We start from the raw sequence: 17,670 nt of genomic DNA on the forward strand, positions 1-17,670 counted from the left end.
TTGTTTATGTCATCGCTTTGGCAGATAAATGTAATTTGTTGATATTAATAAAATCTTTGACTTTCCACCTTTTCATGCAGTAGTGTTTATTTGATCTATTGTTTTAATTTAGATTTTATTCTTTTTTAAAATATTTTAATACAGCATATATGTGTGTGTGTGTGTCTGTGTGTGTTCAATAAAATGCCATATTTAAATATTATATATCTTACCTTTAGTACTTTCAGTGCCATCAAAATGCAGAAGCAAGTGGAGGTCAGGATGGATGAGAACCATCTGGAGCCAGTAGTAGAGACTCCTGAGAGCGCATGTGGTGGCTTCTGTGATAAAATCATGAAGAACATGGTTCTCACACTCACAATCCTTGGTAAGTTTATAGTCCTACAACTGCCATCGTTCCATCCATCTAACTATCCACACTTTTTTACTCCAACTTAACCTGTTCAGGGCTTCCCTGCATGCATGAGGCAGGGTATACTCAGATAGTGTATCATCCATCACTGCACCGGCACACTTCAATAGACACCTTCACACCTAAGGCCAATTCTGCCTTAACTGCAAGTCTCTGGACTGTGGGAAGAGCCCGTGAAAAATTCACCCAAAAATGAGAAAACTGTCACCTTTCCTTTCTGATCCTTCTTTCTGAGCCACTGTGCTGCTTTACATGAAGCAAAAAACATTTTAGTGCATGCCCAATATGAAAATGGTTCCCAGCTTCTATTCTGATGCTAATATGGGGGGCGTCCAAAGACCTTTCACAATACTGTCTGTGACATTTAAATTACATTCCAAGGTGTAGGTGACAGTCCTAGTTGAACTTAAAAATAACATTTCATTTGAATGTACCAGAAGGAAACTAAACAGGGTCTTCAGTATATTTTTTTCACTATCAGCAATTTGTTTTCTCTAATGTACATATATATTAAAAAACAATTTTCCCTTCTCACCCCTACGGGTGGTGTGTGTGTCTTCCTCAGTCTCGGGTCCTCTATGAGCGTTTGAGGGAGTTTGATATATATATGTAACATCATGATACTAACTGTCAATAGGTTATATCAATTAATAATTTATATTAAACTTAAGATGATAAAATGATTTATTACAGATATATATTAAATGTTCTTGGATTCAGGTGCTCAGAATCACCTGGTTTGTGTGCTATTTGTGTTTTCTTGCTGGCTCAGGTGTGTTTCTGGGTTCCATTGCTGGAATGCTGCTGCGGCACATATCGCCCCTCCCTCCTGATGTCATTATGATCATTGGCTTCCCAGGGGAGATCTTAATGAGGATGCTGAAGATGCTTATTTTGCCTCTTGTTGTTTCCAGTCTGGTCACAGGTGGGTGAGGTACAGTAGCTGCTGCAAATGTTCTGCTAAACTTGTTGACAGGTGGCCTGAAATGAGGTTGCATGATGCTACTTGTTGCTCCCTGGGGGATGAGTTGCAACAGGAGAGTGGGCAGGGTTTTTTTTTTCAGATATAGTGGTCGGGTATATCTTCTACAAGTATACAGATATTCTTGTTTTTCCATTTTTCCACTGTTTAATATAAGATTTTCTCTCTTTTAATATGATTTTCAGTTGTGCATGTAGATCACTGGAAACCTGTTTTAACAAACTTGACTTTTGGCCTCGGGCCACTGCAGTGCATACGTTGTTACCTGGGACAATACAAAACTATTTACCAACAAGGTTCAGCTGTCCAGTTGATACGATGCCGACGATGATCAATACTCAGTTACCCTCAGTAGAGAAACAGTGTTACTGTCACTTACTGTCATTCTGGATAATGAAATACACTATTTATAAATATGTTGTCATTAGAGTGTAATTATCAGAAAATACCAGCCACTGCATTTTCTTAATCTTAGAATGAGCCTTTTAAATTCACTCAGGGAGCTGGTCTGCTTTCGCACAGGCAGCCATGTTGGGCCACCATGTTACTACAGTAGCCCAGAATGGACAAACCAAACACTGTCTCTAAACAGGGAATCATTTTTTGTTTTAAAGGTGACAGCCATCACACTCTCCCTCACACCTGGAAACAGGTGGAGTCGGGTGTGAGGGGTGCTCAAAAGGTTTCGTTCTTACCACTAGGGCTATCAATTTAAGATAATCCCTGTCTAGGGACTTCATAGTTTCAATTTCTGCAGGCTGGTCTGAACAATGGTACATTATCAGGTGATCACCTTATTGTGACATTAATAATAACTACCTGGTAAACAGCTAATAAAACAAACTGTGATGACAGGACTAGCCGGTTTGGATGCGAAATCCAGCGGCCGCTTGGGCACCAGAGCCATGGTGTACTACATGTCAACTACAATAATCGCAGCCGTCTTGGGAGTGATCCTGGTGCTGCTCATCCATCCTGGGAACCCCAAGCTGAGGGCCAATCTCGGCCAGGGAAAGAAGAACGATGAGGTTTCCAGCTTGGATGCTTTGTTTGATCTCATCCGAAATCTTTTCCCAGAGAACTTGGTGCAGGCCTGCTTTCAGCAGGTACAGTCTCACAGAACATTTTCATCCCTCATGATGTAAAGTCTGACTCTTATGTCAGTTGCTCCAACTGATTGTTCTTTCCAATGCTTCTTGTCCAGATCCAGACAGTAACCACCAAAGTACCAGTGCCCACTAACAGGACCAAAGCACCTCCACACTTCACAGTCAAAAGGTCGCTTCATTTCAAGAGTGGGATGAATGTCTTGGGTAGGCAAAAAGTTTGAAAGCACACCTACTACACAACTAAAAAGGAACTACAGTGGTTGCAAATAAACTTCTATCCATCCATCCACAGATCGGAGCCTAAGAAGAATATAAATAATTTGTATTTTATTTTATTTTATTTTACAGCCTAACTAGAAAACACATACCCCCACATTTTTTAAAAATGTGTCATTTGCATCTGGCTTCACATCTCTGTCAAACTGCATGTAGTTACAGATGCTCATTGGATACAGATGTTTTCAGGTTAAGGAAGTTCAGTATCTTGTAGGCAAATGTTCAAAACTTTTCTATCTTGCAATGATTCAAAATAATTTTAAAAATTCCTGCATCCATGTAAAAAAACAAACTTCTTCCTTGGCTTATGGTTCAACTTCCCATTAAAGCTGAAGGAAAATAAGCAGAAATTTCAATTTCCCTTTCATCATTTACATGATATAAATAGTTTTCTTTTTTGGAGTACCGCTAACAGGTACCAAAAATGTATATTGGCCTCTAATGAGCAATCAGGCCTCATTCTAGGATATGAGTTTCTGAGACGAGTTTATCAGAGACTAATTGAACATCATTGTATTCTGTGTCTTACAGGTTTGATTGGATTCTTTGTTGCTTTTGGAGTTATTATGGGCAAAATGGGAGAAAAGGCCAAGCTGATGTTAGAGTTTTTCAATGTCCTGAATGAGATTGTCATGAAGCTTGTTAGCGCAATTATGTGGTAAGTGTTGGCCACTGCAGGCACCACTCCACATTCACCTAAACTGCCAAACCACTGCTTTGGTTTTGTCCCCCCACAAAAGATTCTATTAATGTAAAATATAATCATCTACTATTTGCACACTTTCTGTATATGATATGTAAAATGCAAACACATCCTGTGTCTATCTGCAGGTACTCCCCCATTGGTATTGCCTGTCTCATCTGTGGAAAAATCATTTCCATTGCTGACTTGGAGATGGTGGCAAAGCAGCTGGGGATGTACATGATTACCGTGATAGTCGGCCTCATCATCCACGGAGGCATCTTCCTTCCGCTAATATATTTTGTAATAGTAAAAGAAAACCCATTTAAGTTCTTCATGGGGATATTCCAGGCTTGGGTCACGGCACTTGGAACGGCATCTAGGTATGAGAGATTTCTGCCTTTGTCCCTGTTTTATATTCTTGGATTCCACACTTTTGGTGTTTATCTCTAATTCAGGTTTCCTTTCCAGTGAGGTGCATGTTTTTTATAAAAACTGTGGCAATATGGTAAATAACAACTATAACTTTTGTTTCACGTGGTAAATATGAAGCAGACTTGCCAACAACAGCTCCTCACTTTGTCTCCATGTGGAATAGTTCTCCTTTACGTTATGTTTTATTAATGACATGAGATAGACTCTTTCCCCTCCTGAGGTGAGCTCAGTTCTTTCAAGTGCCTGTCTGCTCACCGCTCTGCCATTTTCAAGAAGCACTTATTAATTATCAGACAAAACAAACAAAACAACTGCTGTGTCGCAACCACTGCTCTCTCTGAGATTCAGCCTTAAAGTGAATGTGAACTAGTGGAAGTTTTTTTTGTTTCTATTGGGAAGTTAAACTCGTGAAAGCCTTAGCCTGCAAAGCAGATCAGATTCATGGCCGCAGTTCAGAGTGGATTTGCAGTACGAATAGAAGATTTGTGTAATTAAGTTTAAAAATTATTGCGGCATCAGAGGTGGCCCATTCAAATTTAACAGCCTATAATTTGTGCTAAGTCCTTTTTGGTGCCCAGTTGGATGCAGAGTTTTCAATCTGAACCTCACTGACATGCTTGTTGGGGATCGTAATAAAGCATTTCTCTCTGGTTTATTTAATGCAGTGCTGGTACCTTGCCTGTCACTTTCCGATGCTTAGAAGAGAACCTGGGTATCGACAAGAGAGTAACACGTTTTGTCCTCCCAGTGGGTGCCACCATCAACATGGATGGCACAGCTCTTTATGAGGCTGTGGCAGCCATCTTCATCGCTCAGATGAATGGGATTGAGCTCGACTGGGGCCAGATTGTGACTGTCAGGTACGATTGTGTCTGTAGTGAGATGTCACAACACATTTGCAAGGTAATATTTTGTCAGTGATTCAGCCAAATTCAATAGGGTTTAAATCTGCTATGTAGTTCTGAAATAATTTTTTTTTTACCTATAAATAAAACATCTTGTTAATCCACAGTGGGTATGTCTCCCAGAATTAATCTCACAATAAATATAATAAAGACCATTTTGAGTATTATTTATATGCACTCTATACTCCTATGATTCCTTACTTCACTGATAAGCGATTTCAAATATTATTAAGAAAAATACAAGTAAGTAAATGTAAACATATACAGTGTATAGTGGCAGTGGTGTATTGGAGCCTTACAGCCTGTGGGTCATCCTCCTGCTGAGAGCTGAACTTGTCTGACTTGTTTAGTATGACAGCCACCCTGGCCAGTGTTGGAGCAGCCAGCATCCCCAGTGCTGGACTTGTGACCATGCTTCTGATCCTGACAGCGGTGGGGCTGCCCACCCAGGACATCAGCCTCCTGGTTGCTGTTGACTGGCTGCTGTGAGTTCAACATCAACACAAATATTATTATTGAAAACATACTTTCCAACATCACTGATCTAGATCGGTGCTGTCACATAACGGTGATCGCACCTGTATTTCATTTTAAAACACTCTTATTATATATTTATGTCTATTACTCATTAACTAATGTTCTGCTTTTAATGTAAAACCATACAATCTAATGTTTAGATTGTATCGACACAATGGTGACTAAAGGTGTTTTTCTTCAGTTTGAATGTGCAGGTTTTGTCTGTCTCATTGCAGAGTGAACAGTGAATTAGTTTTTTGCCAACCATCTGTTTTGGGGTATACAAAACTCTGGTTGTCACACCAGTTATTGGAACACACAGTTTTACTTCTCATTATCTCACACCCACACACTCACCTAATTACAGATACCATGTTGGCCTTTGGGCTAAATGGGACTGTGAGTAATTCGTATGAAAGGTGAAAAGCCTTTTCTGAATTAATTAGTGAACAATATTTGCATAGCCAGGGATACCTATGATATTCTTTGTGTTTTTTCATTATTGTATTTTCCTTTTGTGTCCTAAGTAGCTTGGGGTATATTAAAACAAACAAACAGTCTAAAGCCTCGCTAGCAGCACAGGATCACTAATATTATTAGAAATTGTCAGTGACAGGAGTATCTGTACCAAATGTTGTGGCAATCCACCCAATGTTTTTCAATATATGGTCACAAAAACCATGATGACAGTCAAGAGATCACCAAGATCATTAGGCGTCACTGCCTGAGGACTATGAATGTGTGTATTCATAATGGAGAACCAACCAAGTGACTGGCATTTTTTTTTTTTTCATTTTTATTATTTAATAGTTTTCAACATTGTCTGTATGTAACTGAGCTACTGTGACCAAGGAATTTCCCTTGTGGACCAATAAAGTTTATCTAATCTAATCCAATGCTAGTAAGACTAAAGAAATTAAAGACCTTCACAAATTATTATGTTCTTGTCACCTCTTCAATATGCAGGGATCGGTTCCGTACCTCAGTCAACGTGGTAGGGGACTCCTACGGAGCAGGTATCGTTTACTACCTTTCCAAAGATGAGCTTGACACCTTTGATGCCCAGCAGACCCGGATGGATGACTTTGAGATGGCAAAGACACAATCCTTCTTTGAAAATAACACCAACCAGACTGTATATGCTCACCACAACTCATTCTTGATAAACGACTGCAAGGTACATGTCACTTTAACGGACATAGAGACTTGTATGTAGAGAGTCCTCCCCAGCTCTGTCTATGTGTTAGTCTTTCTTTTTGTGTCTGTGTTTGTGTTTCTTGTGGTTTGGGAAGAATCTTTTTTTAAAAAAAAAAAAAGATAAATGAATATTTATTCATTTACCTGTTAAAGAAAGGAAAAAGCAGTTTTTGTGATACCTACATCACCAAAGGCAAGTTTGTTCTTTTTTATATTATGCTTTTGTTTTTTTTTTTTGTTTTATCTTCATAAACTTTATCTTTATCTCTTGAAATTCAAATGAAAGTATTTATTTTTAAGCATTAATCATATGTAATTCACTGTCTTGTACACTTGTATTTTGTTGTGGTGTCTGGATTTTATTCTTTTTTTTTGTTCTTATCTTTTTCTACTTAATTGGACATGTATTTGTGGCAGCCCTGACCAAATTACAGTTTTCAGTCAGTAGCCATCAGAATTCTTGGAGCTAGTGGTGTTCATAAAGACTGCTGTTTCACCGTGTTTCCTCTAGAGTGATGGATACAGTCACAAAACGCCTACCTCAGGTTCTTTCTTATCTATATTGTAGCTAGTTTTCTAAACACCAACAGCAGTTCGCTGCTAATTTCAGAAGAATTTCACTCAAAGTTTTGTTGATATTTTATTGCCTGTATAATTGCAACTGTTGCATAAGTTGCATTGTGATCATTTTGATTACTGATGAGCATTGTAATTCGGTTGGGCAGAGAATCCATAAAATACATGGCCAACTCTGGAAAACTAAAATCATCTATGCTCTTATGTAATTCTCTCACTGACAAAGCACAAAGCACGTGTTATCAGCTTCACTATATCATTGTATCATTATTTGAATTGACCTGATTTTTTTATTCTGGGGACTCGCAAACTAAACTCAGCCCCAAGCAATGGCTTCTCTGCTCCCAACCATTGATAGTTTGTACTGTACATGACTTGTGCCTTGCCCCAATGGTTAGATGTTCTTGATAATTGCTTACAGGTTACCATGGGCAAAAATGGCGAGGCTGCAGAGTTCTCTCTTGTTGAGGAGGAACCATGGAAATGCGAGTGAAGCAGATTCAGATGCTTCTGCGCCTTATCCTGAGTTCCACCAGCTTGTAGTTTCTGCTGATGAAACTATAAACCAAAAATAACAACAAAAAAAAATCACATATAAAAAGACAAGCAAGTAAAAGCAGCAACAAGAACAAACAGTCCAGAAGGTTTTTTCTTTCAGTTACACACTTGAGCAGCCGCTGGAGAAAACTGCAAACTGACTCACCAACTTGTTTTAGATCGTGCATTTGCACTAACTAGACACAAACTGTAATGAACTAGACATTTCGCGCACTTCGTGCAGGAGAATAAAACACTGAGTTGACAACACTCAGGACCTTACTGGTGCTGCTGCAAGCATCCTGTTCTGTCAACGAAAGAACTGTTCTTCCTTGTGCAACATCTAGTTTTTCCTTTGTGCTGAAAAAGCGGTGAGGTGATGTGTGGATAATGGTCTCGCCAGTCACATTTGAACCAAGTGAGGGATAATACAAAAAGTTAGGGTAAATTGGTATAGAAGAAATGTTATTATCAATGCTTTTGTGTATTTCTGATTTCTAATTGTCGTCTTGCGAAATATCCATACAGTAGAAAACAAATTCAAAGAGGGTTTATGAAAAAAAAAACCCTGAACTGAATGAAACAGTTCTTTGTGTGTACTGTCCTGCACTTCCTGTACTTATGACGTAAGTGAAGGACAGTTAAACACACTATCTTTGACTGACTCTATTGTCGCACTCGTGGTCAAGCCTAAGAAGTAAAGCTTAGGAGTATCTGACGGTTTCCCCTTCAGGTTATTTATTTATTTATTTATTTATTTATTTATTTATTTATTTATTTATCTATCATCTTCATATATGTGTTCTCTCTAAGTGAAGAAGGGAGTTTCTGTTTGTAGTCAAAAATATGCCTGTGTACTGAGAGTCATGGGTCTTCATACTGTATGTATTTCTGAGAGTAAGATTAATAAGGACAGAAAGCTGGAGGTTCGATGAATGAAACAAGGAGAGTGATGTCTCTCAAACTCTCAGCAGGCCAGTGCATTGCTCTGTGTTTTATTTCAAAGTGTTTATTTCTTTGCTGTATGAGAACCTTGCCTTTAAGATGCCAGCTGCAGAGTGCAGTTATAATCGCAGTCAGTATGATGACTAACAGATTTCTGGATATAATTTGCTATTTATTTTTAACAGAATATTGGGACTGACAGTACAAGCTTAGTGAGGATGGCGGAGCCTTCATCACAAGCTGGAACTTAGAGTTTGCAGAGTTTGAAGTTAGATATAAATAATAATCTTGTAATTACATGTAGCGTTAATTAGCTATAATCACGTCTGTTTCGCAAGGCTGTTGGCTTACGTAGAATATGTCAAACTCTGTTCAAACCTATGTGAATACTGGATTATTAATTTCTCCTTTCATATAGGCAACAGCTTATATGTTCATATTTAAAGTGCCTCCTTGCACTTTGTGTATATACTTTCTTTAGATGAGCGGTACAAATCAAATGCATAGAATTTGATATTTTTTGTCATTTATCATAATTTTTTTTTTTTTTTGCTATGGTACAAGTTTCTATAAAAACTATCATATATGCAACAATGTTAGTTAAATGGGCCGCTAGTTGTCTCAGTATTTTGTGAATAGAGGGTGAAAAAATGCATTTGATTTATCTCTTTTTAACTGTACAAAGCCCAACATTGTTCAGTTGCTTAATGTGCAACTTGTTATTAAACCATTGCAGATTTTGGTGACATATGTGTTATGAGTACATTAAAGCAGGCAGTTTTCTGTGTGAGACTATCGGTGTTGACATCTACATTATGTCTGTGTTGTCAGACCTCAGCAAGCCATTCAATACCTCCTTCCTCCAAGATGAAAGTCTTCCTCAGTATTAACCAAGATATCTTGAGTAATGTTATATTTTATTCCAGTACATCACGTTTCCAACTGTTAGTGGTTGTTGGTCTAAGTAAGAATAGGGCCTACTATTGTGAGTGTTTTCCACAAACAGTTGGGTCTGACATTGTGATCCAGGTATTTCTTTTGATTTTACAAAATGCAGGCTGGCTTGAATGTACTTATACTAAATAAACTACACATAACAGAGCACAAAATATTTGTGTGGCATAGGCCGCAAGTGTGTAAATGTTTTAATACCTGTCTGTAAATATTAATGGAAACAAATAAATATTTATTAATGAGCTGCTGTGTTGTTTATTTATCAGATGATGGCAGATATGATACAGCAAATGAAAGTTAAATAAGTGCTGAAAGTTGTAAAGAAGAGTTGGTGATTGATGAGAAAAAGGACGGCTTAATATATTATACAATATATTCAAATATGATCACAAAATAAAGATTTATAATAGAATTACAAATAAGACATCCTGAAAAATTTCACTAGAGACAATAATTTCTTTATGTTCACAAAAAAAAAAAAATACTGTTTTTGCAGCTGACCAGGGGCCTTTCTGTGTGGAGTTTGCATGTTCTCCCTGTGTCTCCATGAGTTTTCTCTGGATACTCCATCTTCCTCCCACAGTGCAAAGAGATGCAGGTTGGGGTTAGGCTAATTGGTGACTCTAAATTTCCTGTTAGTCTGAATGTGAATGTGAATGTTTGTCTGTCTCTAAGTATCAGCCCAGTGATAGACTGGATCTGTCCAGGGTGTTCCCCACCTCTCGCCCAATGTCAGCTGGGATTTGGCTCCAGCACTGTGACGACCCTCTATACAGGATAAGCAGTATAGTTAATAGGCGGACCTATGGATGGTATTTGATGGATTTGTAATTTACAATAAATGAAAAAGATGCTCTGGCAAGAAGCACATCACCCCAAGTAGCTAAAGTGAAGATGTGAGTTTTTGAATGTCAGCAGGAAAAGACCACGGTTCTGGTTCAGACTGGGCTCAGAGCTGTGAAATTCCACATAGACCCCACATAGATAGTTTTTTTTCTTCAGAGCAAATTCACCTGCTCCAAACATACTGTCGTTGGTATTTGATGCAGCTCAAGCAAGAGTGTCTGTTTCTGACGCTCAGTGTGATGAATAATACACTTGAAGGTCATCCAGAGGGATGACTGTGTATTCTGATGCCTTTCCATTCTCCCTGGGCTTGTCTTTGTTCAGCAATGCCTCCATGTCTAGCTCACTCTGTTGGTTTGAAGAGTCAGCTTTGGTTTCTAGCTGGGATCTATGGTTTGGTCCCCTCCACCTGTGCATTAAGAAAAAGCGAGAATTATTTCTATGCTCAAAACCGTTATACTCAAAAAAGTGTTTGTTTGTTCTGATTTTTAAATCTCACTTGTGTCTTGTAAAGATGGCAGCACCGATAATTCCCACGGCTGCGACACCAACAATAAAAGCTACGATAACCATCCAACCTGGAGATATGAAAGAACAAAATTTAACCTGAGGGTCTGTCTTAAGCAGGAGCTCAACCATGCAGAAATCTGGTTTATTAAATGCAATAACTCTGGACTCACCTGGTGTACTGACAGATTGATCATCTGTGCGTGGTTGAATAAAAGAGCTGTTAGAACTTGGTAAAGTAGTGCTAGTTTCTTCTCTGGATCTTGTAACATGGTTGTGTCCTAGCCTCGTTCCATTTTTAGACCGTGAAACATCAGAGTTGAGGGTGCTGAGAAAGTCAGGGTGAGCTGTAGACAGACCTGACATTCCTGTTCCTGAGTTGGATCCTTGACTTTCTCTAAACACTGATGGAGCTGTGGTGGTTGGTAATTCAGTGCTAGTTTCTTCTCTGGAGCTTGTAACATGGTTGTGTCCTAGCCTCGTTCCCTTTTTAGACCGTGAAATATCAGAGTTGAGGGTGCTGAGAAAGTCAGGGTGAGCTGTAGACAGACCTGACATTCCTGCTCCTGAGTTGGATCCTTGACTTTCTCTAAACACTGATGGAGCTGTGGTGGTTGGTAATTCAGTGCTAGTTTCTTCTCTGGAGCTTGTAACATGGTTGTGTCCTAGCCTCGTTACATTTTTAGACCGTAAAATATCAGAGCTGAGGGTGCTGAGAAAGTCAGGGTGAGCTGTAGACAGACCTGACATTCCTGTTCCTGAGTTGGATCCTTGATTTTCTCTAAACACTGATGGAGCTGTGGTGGTTGGTAATTCAGTGCTAGTTTCTTCCCTGGAGCTTGTAGTGGTGTCTAATATCTCTTCATCTCCAGACCCTAATTCAGAGCTCTGTAAGTTAATGCGTGCTGTACCCAGACGTGACATTCCCGATACTGAGACCGAGTCTTCATTTCCTTTGAACACTGGTGGAGCTGTGGAGGTTAAATATGCAGTGCTAATTTCTGGTCTGGAGCTCGATTTCATACCGGAGCTTGTAGTGGCGTGCTGGCCTAGCAACTCTCCATCTCCAGACCCCGAATCAGACTGCAGGGTGTTCTGGAAGTCAAACTTGATTACAGGCAGACCTGGAATTACTGATCCTAAGTCTGATATTTCCCTTTCTCTAAACACTGAAGGAGCTGCGGAGCTTGTAACAGCATACTGGCCTAGCATCTCTCCATCTCCAGACCCTAAATCAGAACTCATGGTGCTGTGGAAGTCAAAGCCGGAGACAGGCTGGTCTGTAGTTTGAGAACTCGAGATATGGTCTGGACTGACACGTGACTGGACTTTATTTGGCACGGATGAAGCAGACTGAAGACTTTGACTGGCAGATGAATCTAAGCTGGAGTCTTCAGTGTCCCCTGGCAGCGTTGTGGAGGTTGGCCTTTGAGCTTGTGAAACACCATGAGATGCAATTGCATGGTGGTCACCTGAAGGCTGGAAGAACTTGGAAGTATTGGAACTGTTGACTTTCTTTTCTGCAGGATTACCCTCAATCACGTCAGTGTCTTTGGAGTTAGAAGGTGACTGCTGGGATGCTTCAGTGTTTGTGACCTTTTTGGGTGATGCAACTCTGAGTGAAGGGAGCAATAAGTAATCATCTAGGAGCTCACCCATTATGGTCTCAGGGAGAACGTCAACCTCAGCTTTGGTGGGAATCTCAGTCACGGCTACAACAAAGAGATGGAAAAATCCACAAATCAACTTAAGTGTTTACTTACAAGCCCTGACATGAGGTGGAGGGAAAGTTATTAGGCTTTTTTTAAAAAGATTACAAAGTGACCACACTGAGCTTAAGAGCCTCACCCTAAATTCTTGTATAAACTTGTGTTGTGGTCTGCTTTGATGAGGTGTGGTGTGAGATAATCACAATAACAACTTGGGTGACTAATCATGTTTGAGTTGGCTAATAAAAGAGAGGCAGCCTCATCAAAGAAACTGTTTGAATGAGAGCATACTGCACATTTGACACACCCAGTACCCTAGAGTAGACCTTAACCGCCTTTTTTCTGTTTTTTGCTGGAAAAAAGCCAATATCAGGGCCATAAAGGCAGACAAAGCAAGAGCACAAATTAGGCAATTACTTTTATCATATGAAATTAGTTTTTTTCTTTTTAGTATTTTCCTTAACTGCCTCCATAATCATAGTCTAATGATGTGGCTCTTTTGTGTCATTAGTAGTAGGAAGGAAGTATTTAATGTTTTGTTGTGTTCTGAAGTTTTTGTATTTGGAGTATTTGCATTTCAAATTTATACTTTATACTTCTACGCCTGTACATTTTAGTAAGAAACACTTTGTACTGTGTTACTTTTCAGTCTTAGTATTTACATTTTATTCATAATTTTACATTAGCATTTTAAATCCATGACCTTTTAATTGTAATAGTGTTATTGTTACACTTAAGTACTTGAAGCATGTTCTTAAATAAGTACTTAATAAGAAAAAATAAAAAAGAGGTATAAGAATTAAATCACAAATTTCTATAAGCTCATTTCTGCCCAGTCACTTTCACTTCTTATGATGGTACCAGTTGCCTGTGCAGCAGCTCTTTGCTGATCTTTTGTTTCATGCATTAACGCACTTCCTAGAGCAGCTCAAAGGTCTCTGAGTGATCCGGGTGTGCCAGTGAAATCTGTGCACTGCCAACAAAATACCGGTCTGATACAAAGAGTTAGATCTCAAACACAAAGAAGAGTTGGCAGGGGACGTGTGGACTTGCAGGGTAAGAAAACGGACACCACGGCAATTATTGAAAAGTCATAGATCTGTAATGAGAAAGTTTAACATCTACAGTTTCTATATATTCACTGTCTATTGTCAAATAAAGGCAAAAGAGAAATACACAGTCTTTGTATTTGATTTATGTATTTTCAAAGGCATAGACTGTAAAAACAGACAAGGTAAAAAAAAGAACTTTCACTTACTATTAACAGGTGTTGAGTGGACAACAACAAGAAGTCCAAGTATAGCCCCCACAAAAAGATTGTTCATCTTCATACCTCAAACTGGCGAGCGGAAGTTGATTCTTACAGAGCCTGAACTATTTGACACACTGACCTGATCACTTGAAACAGATGAATCATGCTTTTTATACACAGCGGTAGGTGTTACATCAGTGTGACAATGGCTGGTAGTACAAAAAGGCACACCTCTGAACACACCTTCTTTTTCACACACTTTCTCACACTTTTTTCATCAACAGCACACAAACATTCAATTAAATATGACACATATGAAAAACACAAAATAAAACCACAGCCAATACCACATATGATATTTGTGTCATTTTTCATCTCCCCTGATTTAATATTTATAGAGGCCACAATACGATCCATGGACCAGATATTATCAAAAACATAAGAACTTCAAAATAAAAAAAACTAAATAATGATGTTGCCCAATGTGATTTCCCAATGTGATTCTGTAATAGGCCAAAACAGGTTATAACTTCTTTATAGATACTAATAAACAATAAATGTGCATGTACATGTTTTATACACAGAAAGGAACGTGTATACTAATGCAAAAATGAAATTCCGAAAAAAAAAAAAAACAGTCGTGGTTTTCCATGGAAATGATAAATAAGATAAGTGGTCTTTGTGCCAGGAGGACTACTGTTGTGCAGAAATATACAAGACAAATTACAAATGAAAAGATATTTAGCATCAATTATCACCATAATGTTATGTAACAAAGTCCACCCACCACTTTAATATGGGCAAGAAAGTGAAATTCTGTAACAACCAGTATTCATGGAAAAGATCTCATGAGAAATGATACGTCGCTCTGCTGACACATGAAACAACACACCTTTTCTCATCAGTACTTCCTTATCAGTCTATCTTTCACCATCTAGGTTTTAGAATAAAGGATCATCAGACAGATTTTGTGACAAACCCGGCTCAGTGTCCTCTCACTGCAGGAACTGTCCACTATAATTAATGTTGTGATATGCTGGAATGTGACGGAAATTCATGTGTCCCTGCAGAGCTCTAGCCTTAGGTTATCTGGCATGTTTATGACTTTGCAATATTCACCATGAATTACTCACCATACGTGGGTGAGCACATGTCCAGTCTTGCACTCCACACCCAGGAAAGGCTCCTTTCTGTTACTGTTAAGTATGAACAATATATTAGCTACAGGAAAAACATCAAGTCTCAAATGCAAATCTTTCACAAGCATGAAACACTGACTAGACAAAGCTAGTGAGTCACCTTTCAAATTATTCTCAGTGTAGTTGTCTAGTAGGTAACAGAAGAGGCTCTATATACTACTAAATTAGTGAAAGATGAGGTAAAATGTGTCATTTTGGATTGAAAAGAGGTTTTGTCTATTGTATAGCGGTGCGATGGTTAACACAGTCACCGCCCAGCTTCAGGTGTGACTCCTGTTTGACCCAGGGTCTTTCAGTGTGGATTTTGTATGTTGTTGTCACGTCACTGGGGTTTTCTCTGGATACTCCGGCTTCCTCCCACAGTCCAAAGACATGCAGTTTGGGTTTAGGCTATTTGGTAACTCTAAACTACCTGTGGGTGTTAATGTGAGTGATTGTCTGTTCCTGTGTATCAGTCCTGTAATAAATGGGCAGCCAGTTTAGGGTGTAGCTCACTGCAGCTGGGGCCAGCTCCAGCCCCCTGGTGACCCTGGATAGCAGGAATAAATGGTAGATAATGGATGGATAGGTATATTGATCTGTGAATACTCTTGCTGGAGCTGTAAAATAACAGCAGCACATTATGGAAAAGGCTCAGATGTAACCATGAAGACTGACTGACTAACTCTACTGAGTTTTTTTTAAAAATCATCCAGCAACCTTTGGCAGTTATTTGACAGCCAATAAATAATGACTGAATTTTCATTTTCACGTGTTGAGCTTTTCCTTTGCATTTTGAGATTTTTGTGCTTGGAGCAGCATTTCACTTTGGCTAAAGATTTTATCAAAAGCAACCTTGACATGAAGCTGCGAACAGAGACAGTAGCCCCTGGTCTTTTGAAGATTTGCTTCAAAATATTCAAGTGCATTTAAATCTTGAAAAGTGAAAATCTGGGTTTTAAAACCATGACCTGTGAAGGCAATTTAACAGGAGACATTTTAGTGTTTATATTTTTAAAAACATCTCACACAATTTTGTTTTCCCTATATAGTCAAATGCATGAATGAATAAAGACTTGCAAAGCAGCAGAACACAGGGTCTTTCAATAGCAGGTCTGCTGGGCATGTGCAAGCCCATCAGCAACCTGTTTAACAGATCCCCTTCTCCTTGACACTGTTATCTCATGTCTTGTAGCAGCCACCTCAAGACAACTGAGCAGCAACCTGTGCACTGCAGCTGTCACATATATTACCACCACGTAGAAAAACTAGTCATAGCCTGTCACCTAAAATATACTTCTCGGGAATTAAAACCACACTATTTATTGCTTAACTGACGTTCAGTTTTTACCATATCAGTGAGACACAAAAATGATTTATAAACCTAAAGAGAGAGTTTCAGTTGAAATGGAAACACAGTAGTACATTACCTGGAAGTTAGGAAAGGCAATGCATAGGTGTTCCCGAATATAAAAGTCAGTTTAAGTGTAATCTTATTCATCAGACCAAGTCAGAGTTTGAAAGTCAATTAAAAGGTCTAACAGGAGTATACATCTTTCCTATAGGTCACACAAACAGAGGCTTTCCAAAACTCTATTAAAAGTAATAGCCTTCCTCTCCTGTGCCACCATTTTTCTGGACCTGAAATCAATTGTTTTGTTTGAAATTAGTTCCCAGATGAATCACTGTGTAGTGAATTGCATTCTGAGACATAGATTAAATCACAGTACATATTACAAGTATATGGGAAAACATATATGCATATAAGCATAAATGGAAATATATACTGTCTATGTTAAATATGTACTGTAATTATATAAAAAAAAAACTTGCATTTTTCTTCTCTGGGTTTTTCGGGGAGTGTTTTTGGAATTGACTTCAGCAGCAGCAGCAGATAATTAAATTCATTGAAGTTGTAGTGTGTGAGAATTAGGGATATCATTATTGACTTGCAAACTGTCACCACTAAGTCAAAACTAACTGTTATAAATTGTATAAGCTGTACACGTTTTACTCTACTGCAAAGCATTTCAATCTCCCAGCTCAACGTAAAGTAGGAAAAACTAACCTTTTAACTGGAGTGTAGGTGGAAGATATGTTGAAATATCAGACAGAAGTATGGCTTAAAGAGACCATTACTAATACCAAAGTCCTCATGAGAAATGTTGCGAGACTGCCTAAGTCATTATCTTTTAAATTCCTTCAGTTCAGCCATGTGAACTGATTTCAAAAGTAATAAGTTTTGCTGACTTTTGTCATACCAGAGAAAACACAGTAGCTTCCTGAGCAACTCACCATATACTGAATAGGAGAACCATTTGGGAAAATCCCAGCGTTGTGTATTGATAACTGTGTAATTAATAAAGAAGGAGTGCAAAACTAATACATATTCCCTCCAAACAAACTTGGCTCGATTTGCTTATATCAGTGTATGACTGTACTGGCAAAACACTCTTTTTCACTAGGAGGTTAATTATGCCCCACAGGTTTAAAGACGTATGATACAAAGGATGGGCCGATTTGAACTGGACCTATCCCATTAGTAAAAAAAAGAGAAAAAAAAGTCTGTATCATTTCACTTTAATATAAAAATGGGCATGTTACGAGTCTAAATGGTCTCCAGTGTTTTGTACATATATACATGATAGAACA

General features: G+C 38.6%; 2 protein-coding genes across 2 annotated transcripts; one reads left to right on the plus strand and one right to left on the minus strand.

Annotated features, from left to right (window-relative positions):
• The first annotated feature begins 234 nt into the window (after positions 1-234).
• Positions 235-7,583, plus strand: slc1a2a (solute carrier family 1 member 2a). The gene is made up of 10 exons (XM_026319989.1): positions 235-367; positions 1,185-1,337; positions 2,250-2,500; positions 2,599-2,707; positions 3,311-3,437; positions 3,611-3,844; positions 4,562-4,756; positions 5,152-5,286; positions 6,284-6,494; positions 7,512-7,583. Exons 1-10 carry the CDS (start codon positions 238-240, stop codon positions 7,581-7,583), a joined length of 1,617 nt encoding a protein of 538 aa, XP_026175774.1. The 5' UTR covers positions 235-237.
• Positions 7,584-9,782: 2,199 nt separating this feature from the next.
• Positions 9,783-14,004, minus strand: LOC113137782 (polycystic kidney disease protein 1-like 3). Its single transcript, XM_026319601.2, has 4 exons — positions 13,847-14,004; positions 11,053-12,591; positions 10,872-10,950; positions 9,783-10,781 (listed from the first exon to the last, which is right to left on the minus strand). The coding sequence occupies exons 1-4, from the start codon at positions 13,917-13,919 to the stop codon at positions 10,604-10,606; spliced, it is 1,869 nt and encodes a 622-aa protein (XP_026175386.1). The 5' UTR covers positions 13,920-14,004; the 3' UTR covers positions 9,783-10,603.
• Positions 14,005-17,670: the final 3,666 nt, after the last annotated feature.

This window comes from Mastacembelus armatus, chromosome 3 (assembly GCF_900324485.2).
Source record: "Mastacembelus armatus chromosome 3, fMasArm1.2, whole genome shotgun sequence".
NCBI classification, from domain to species: domain Eukaryota; kingdom Metazoa; phylum Chordata; class Actinopteri; order Synbranchiformes; family Mastacembelidae; genus Mastacembelus; species Mastacembelus armatus.

What these genes read in the sequence shown, in the direction of transcription:
- slc1a2a (XM_026319989.1), top strand. Translation starts at nt 238, where the DNA reads ATGCAGAAGCAAGTGGAGGTCAGGATGGATGAGAACCATCTGGAGCCA. An exon ending in TGTTTCCAGTCTGGTCACAG is followed by an intron (nt 1,338 to 2,249) that starts GTGGGTGAGGTA and finishes CTGTGATGACAG; the next exon opens with GACTAGCCGGTTTGGATGCG. An exon ending in GGCCAGATTGTGACTGTCAG is followed by an intron (nt 4,757 to 5,151) that starts GTACGATTGTGT and finishes TGACTTGTTTAG; the next exon opens with TATGACAGCCACCCTGGCCA.
- LOC113137782 (XM_026319601.2), bottom strand. Translation starts at nt 13,919, where the DNA reads ATGAAGATGAACAATCTTTTTGTGGGGGCTATACTTGGACTTCTTGTT. An exon ending in CCACTCAACACCTGTTAATA is followed by an intron (nt 12,592 to 13,846) that starts GTAAGTGAAAGT and finishes TCTTTGTTGTAG; the next exon opens with CCGTGACTGAGATTCCCACC. An exon ending in GCCATCTTTACAAGACACAA is followed by an intron (nt 10,782 to 10,871) that starts GTGAGATTTAAA and finishes CTTAATGCACAG; the next exon opens with GTGGAGGGGACCAAACCATA.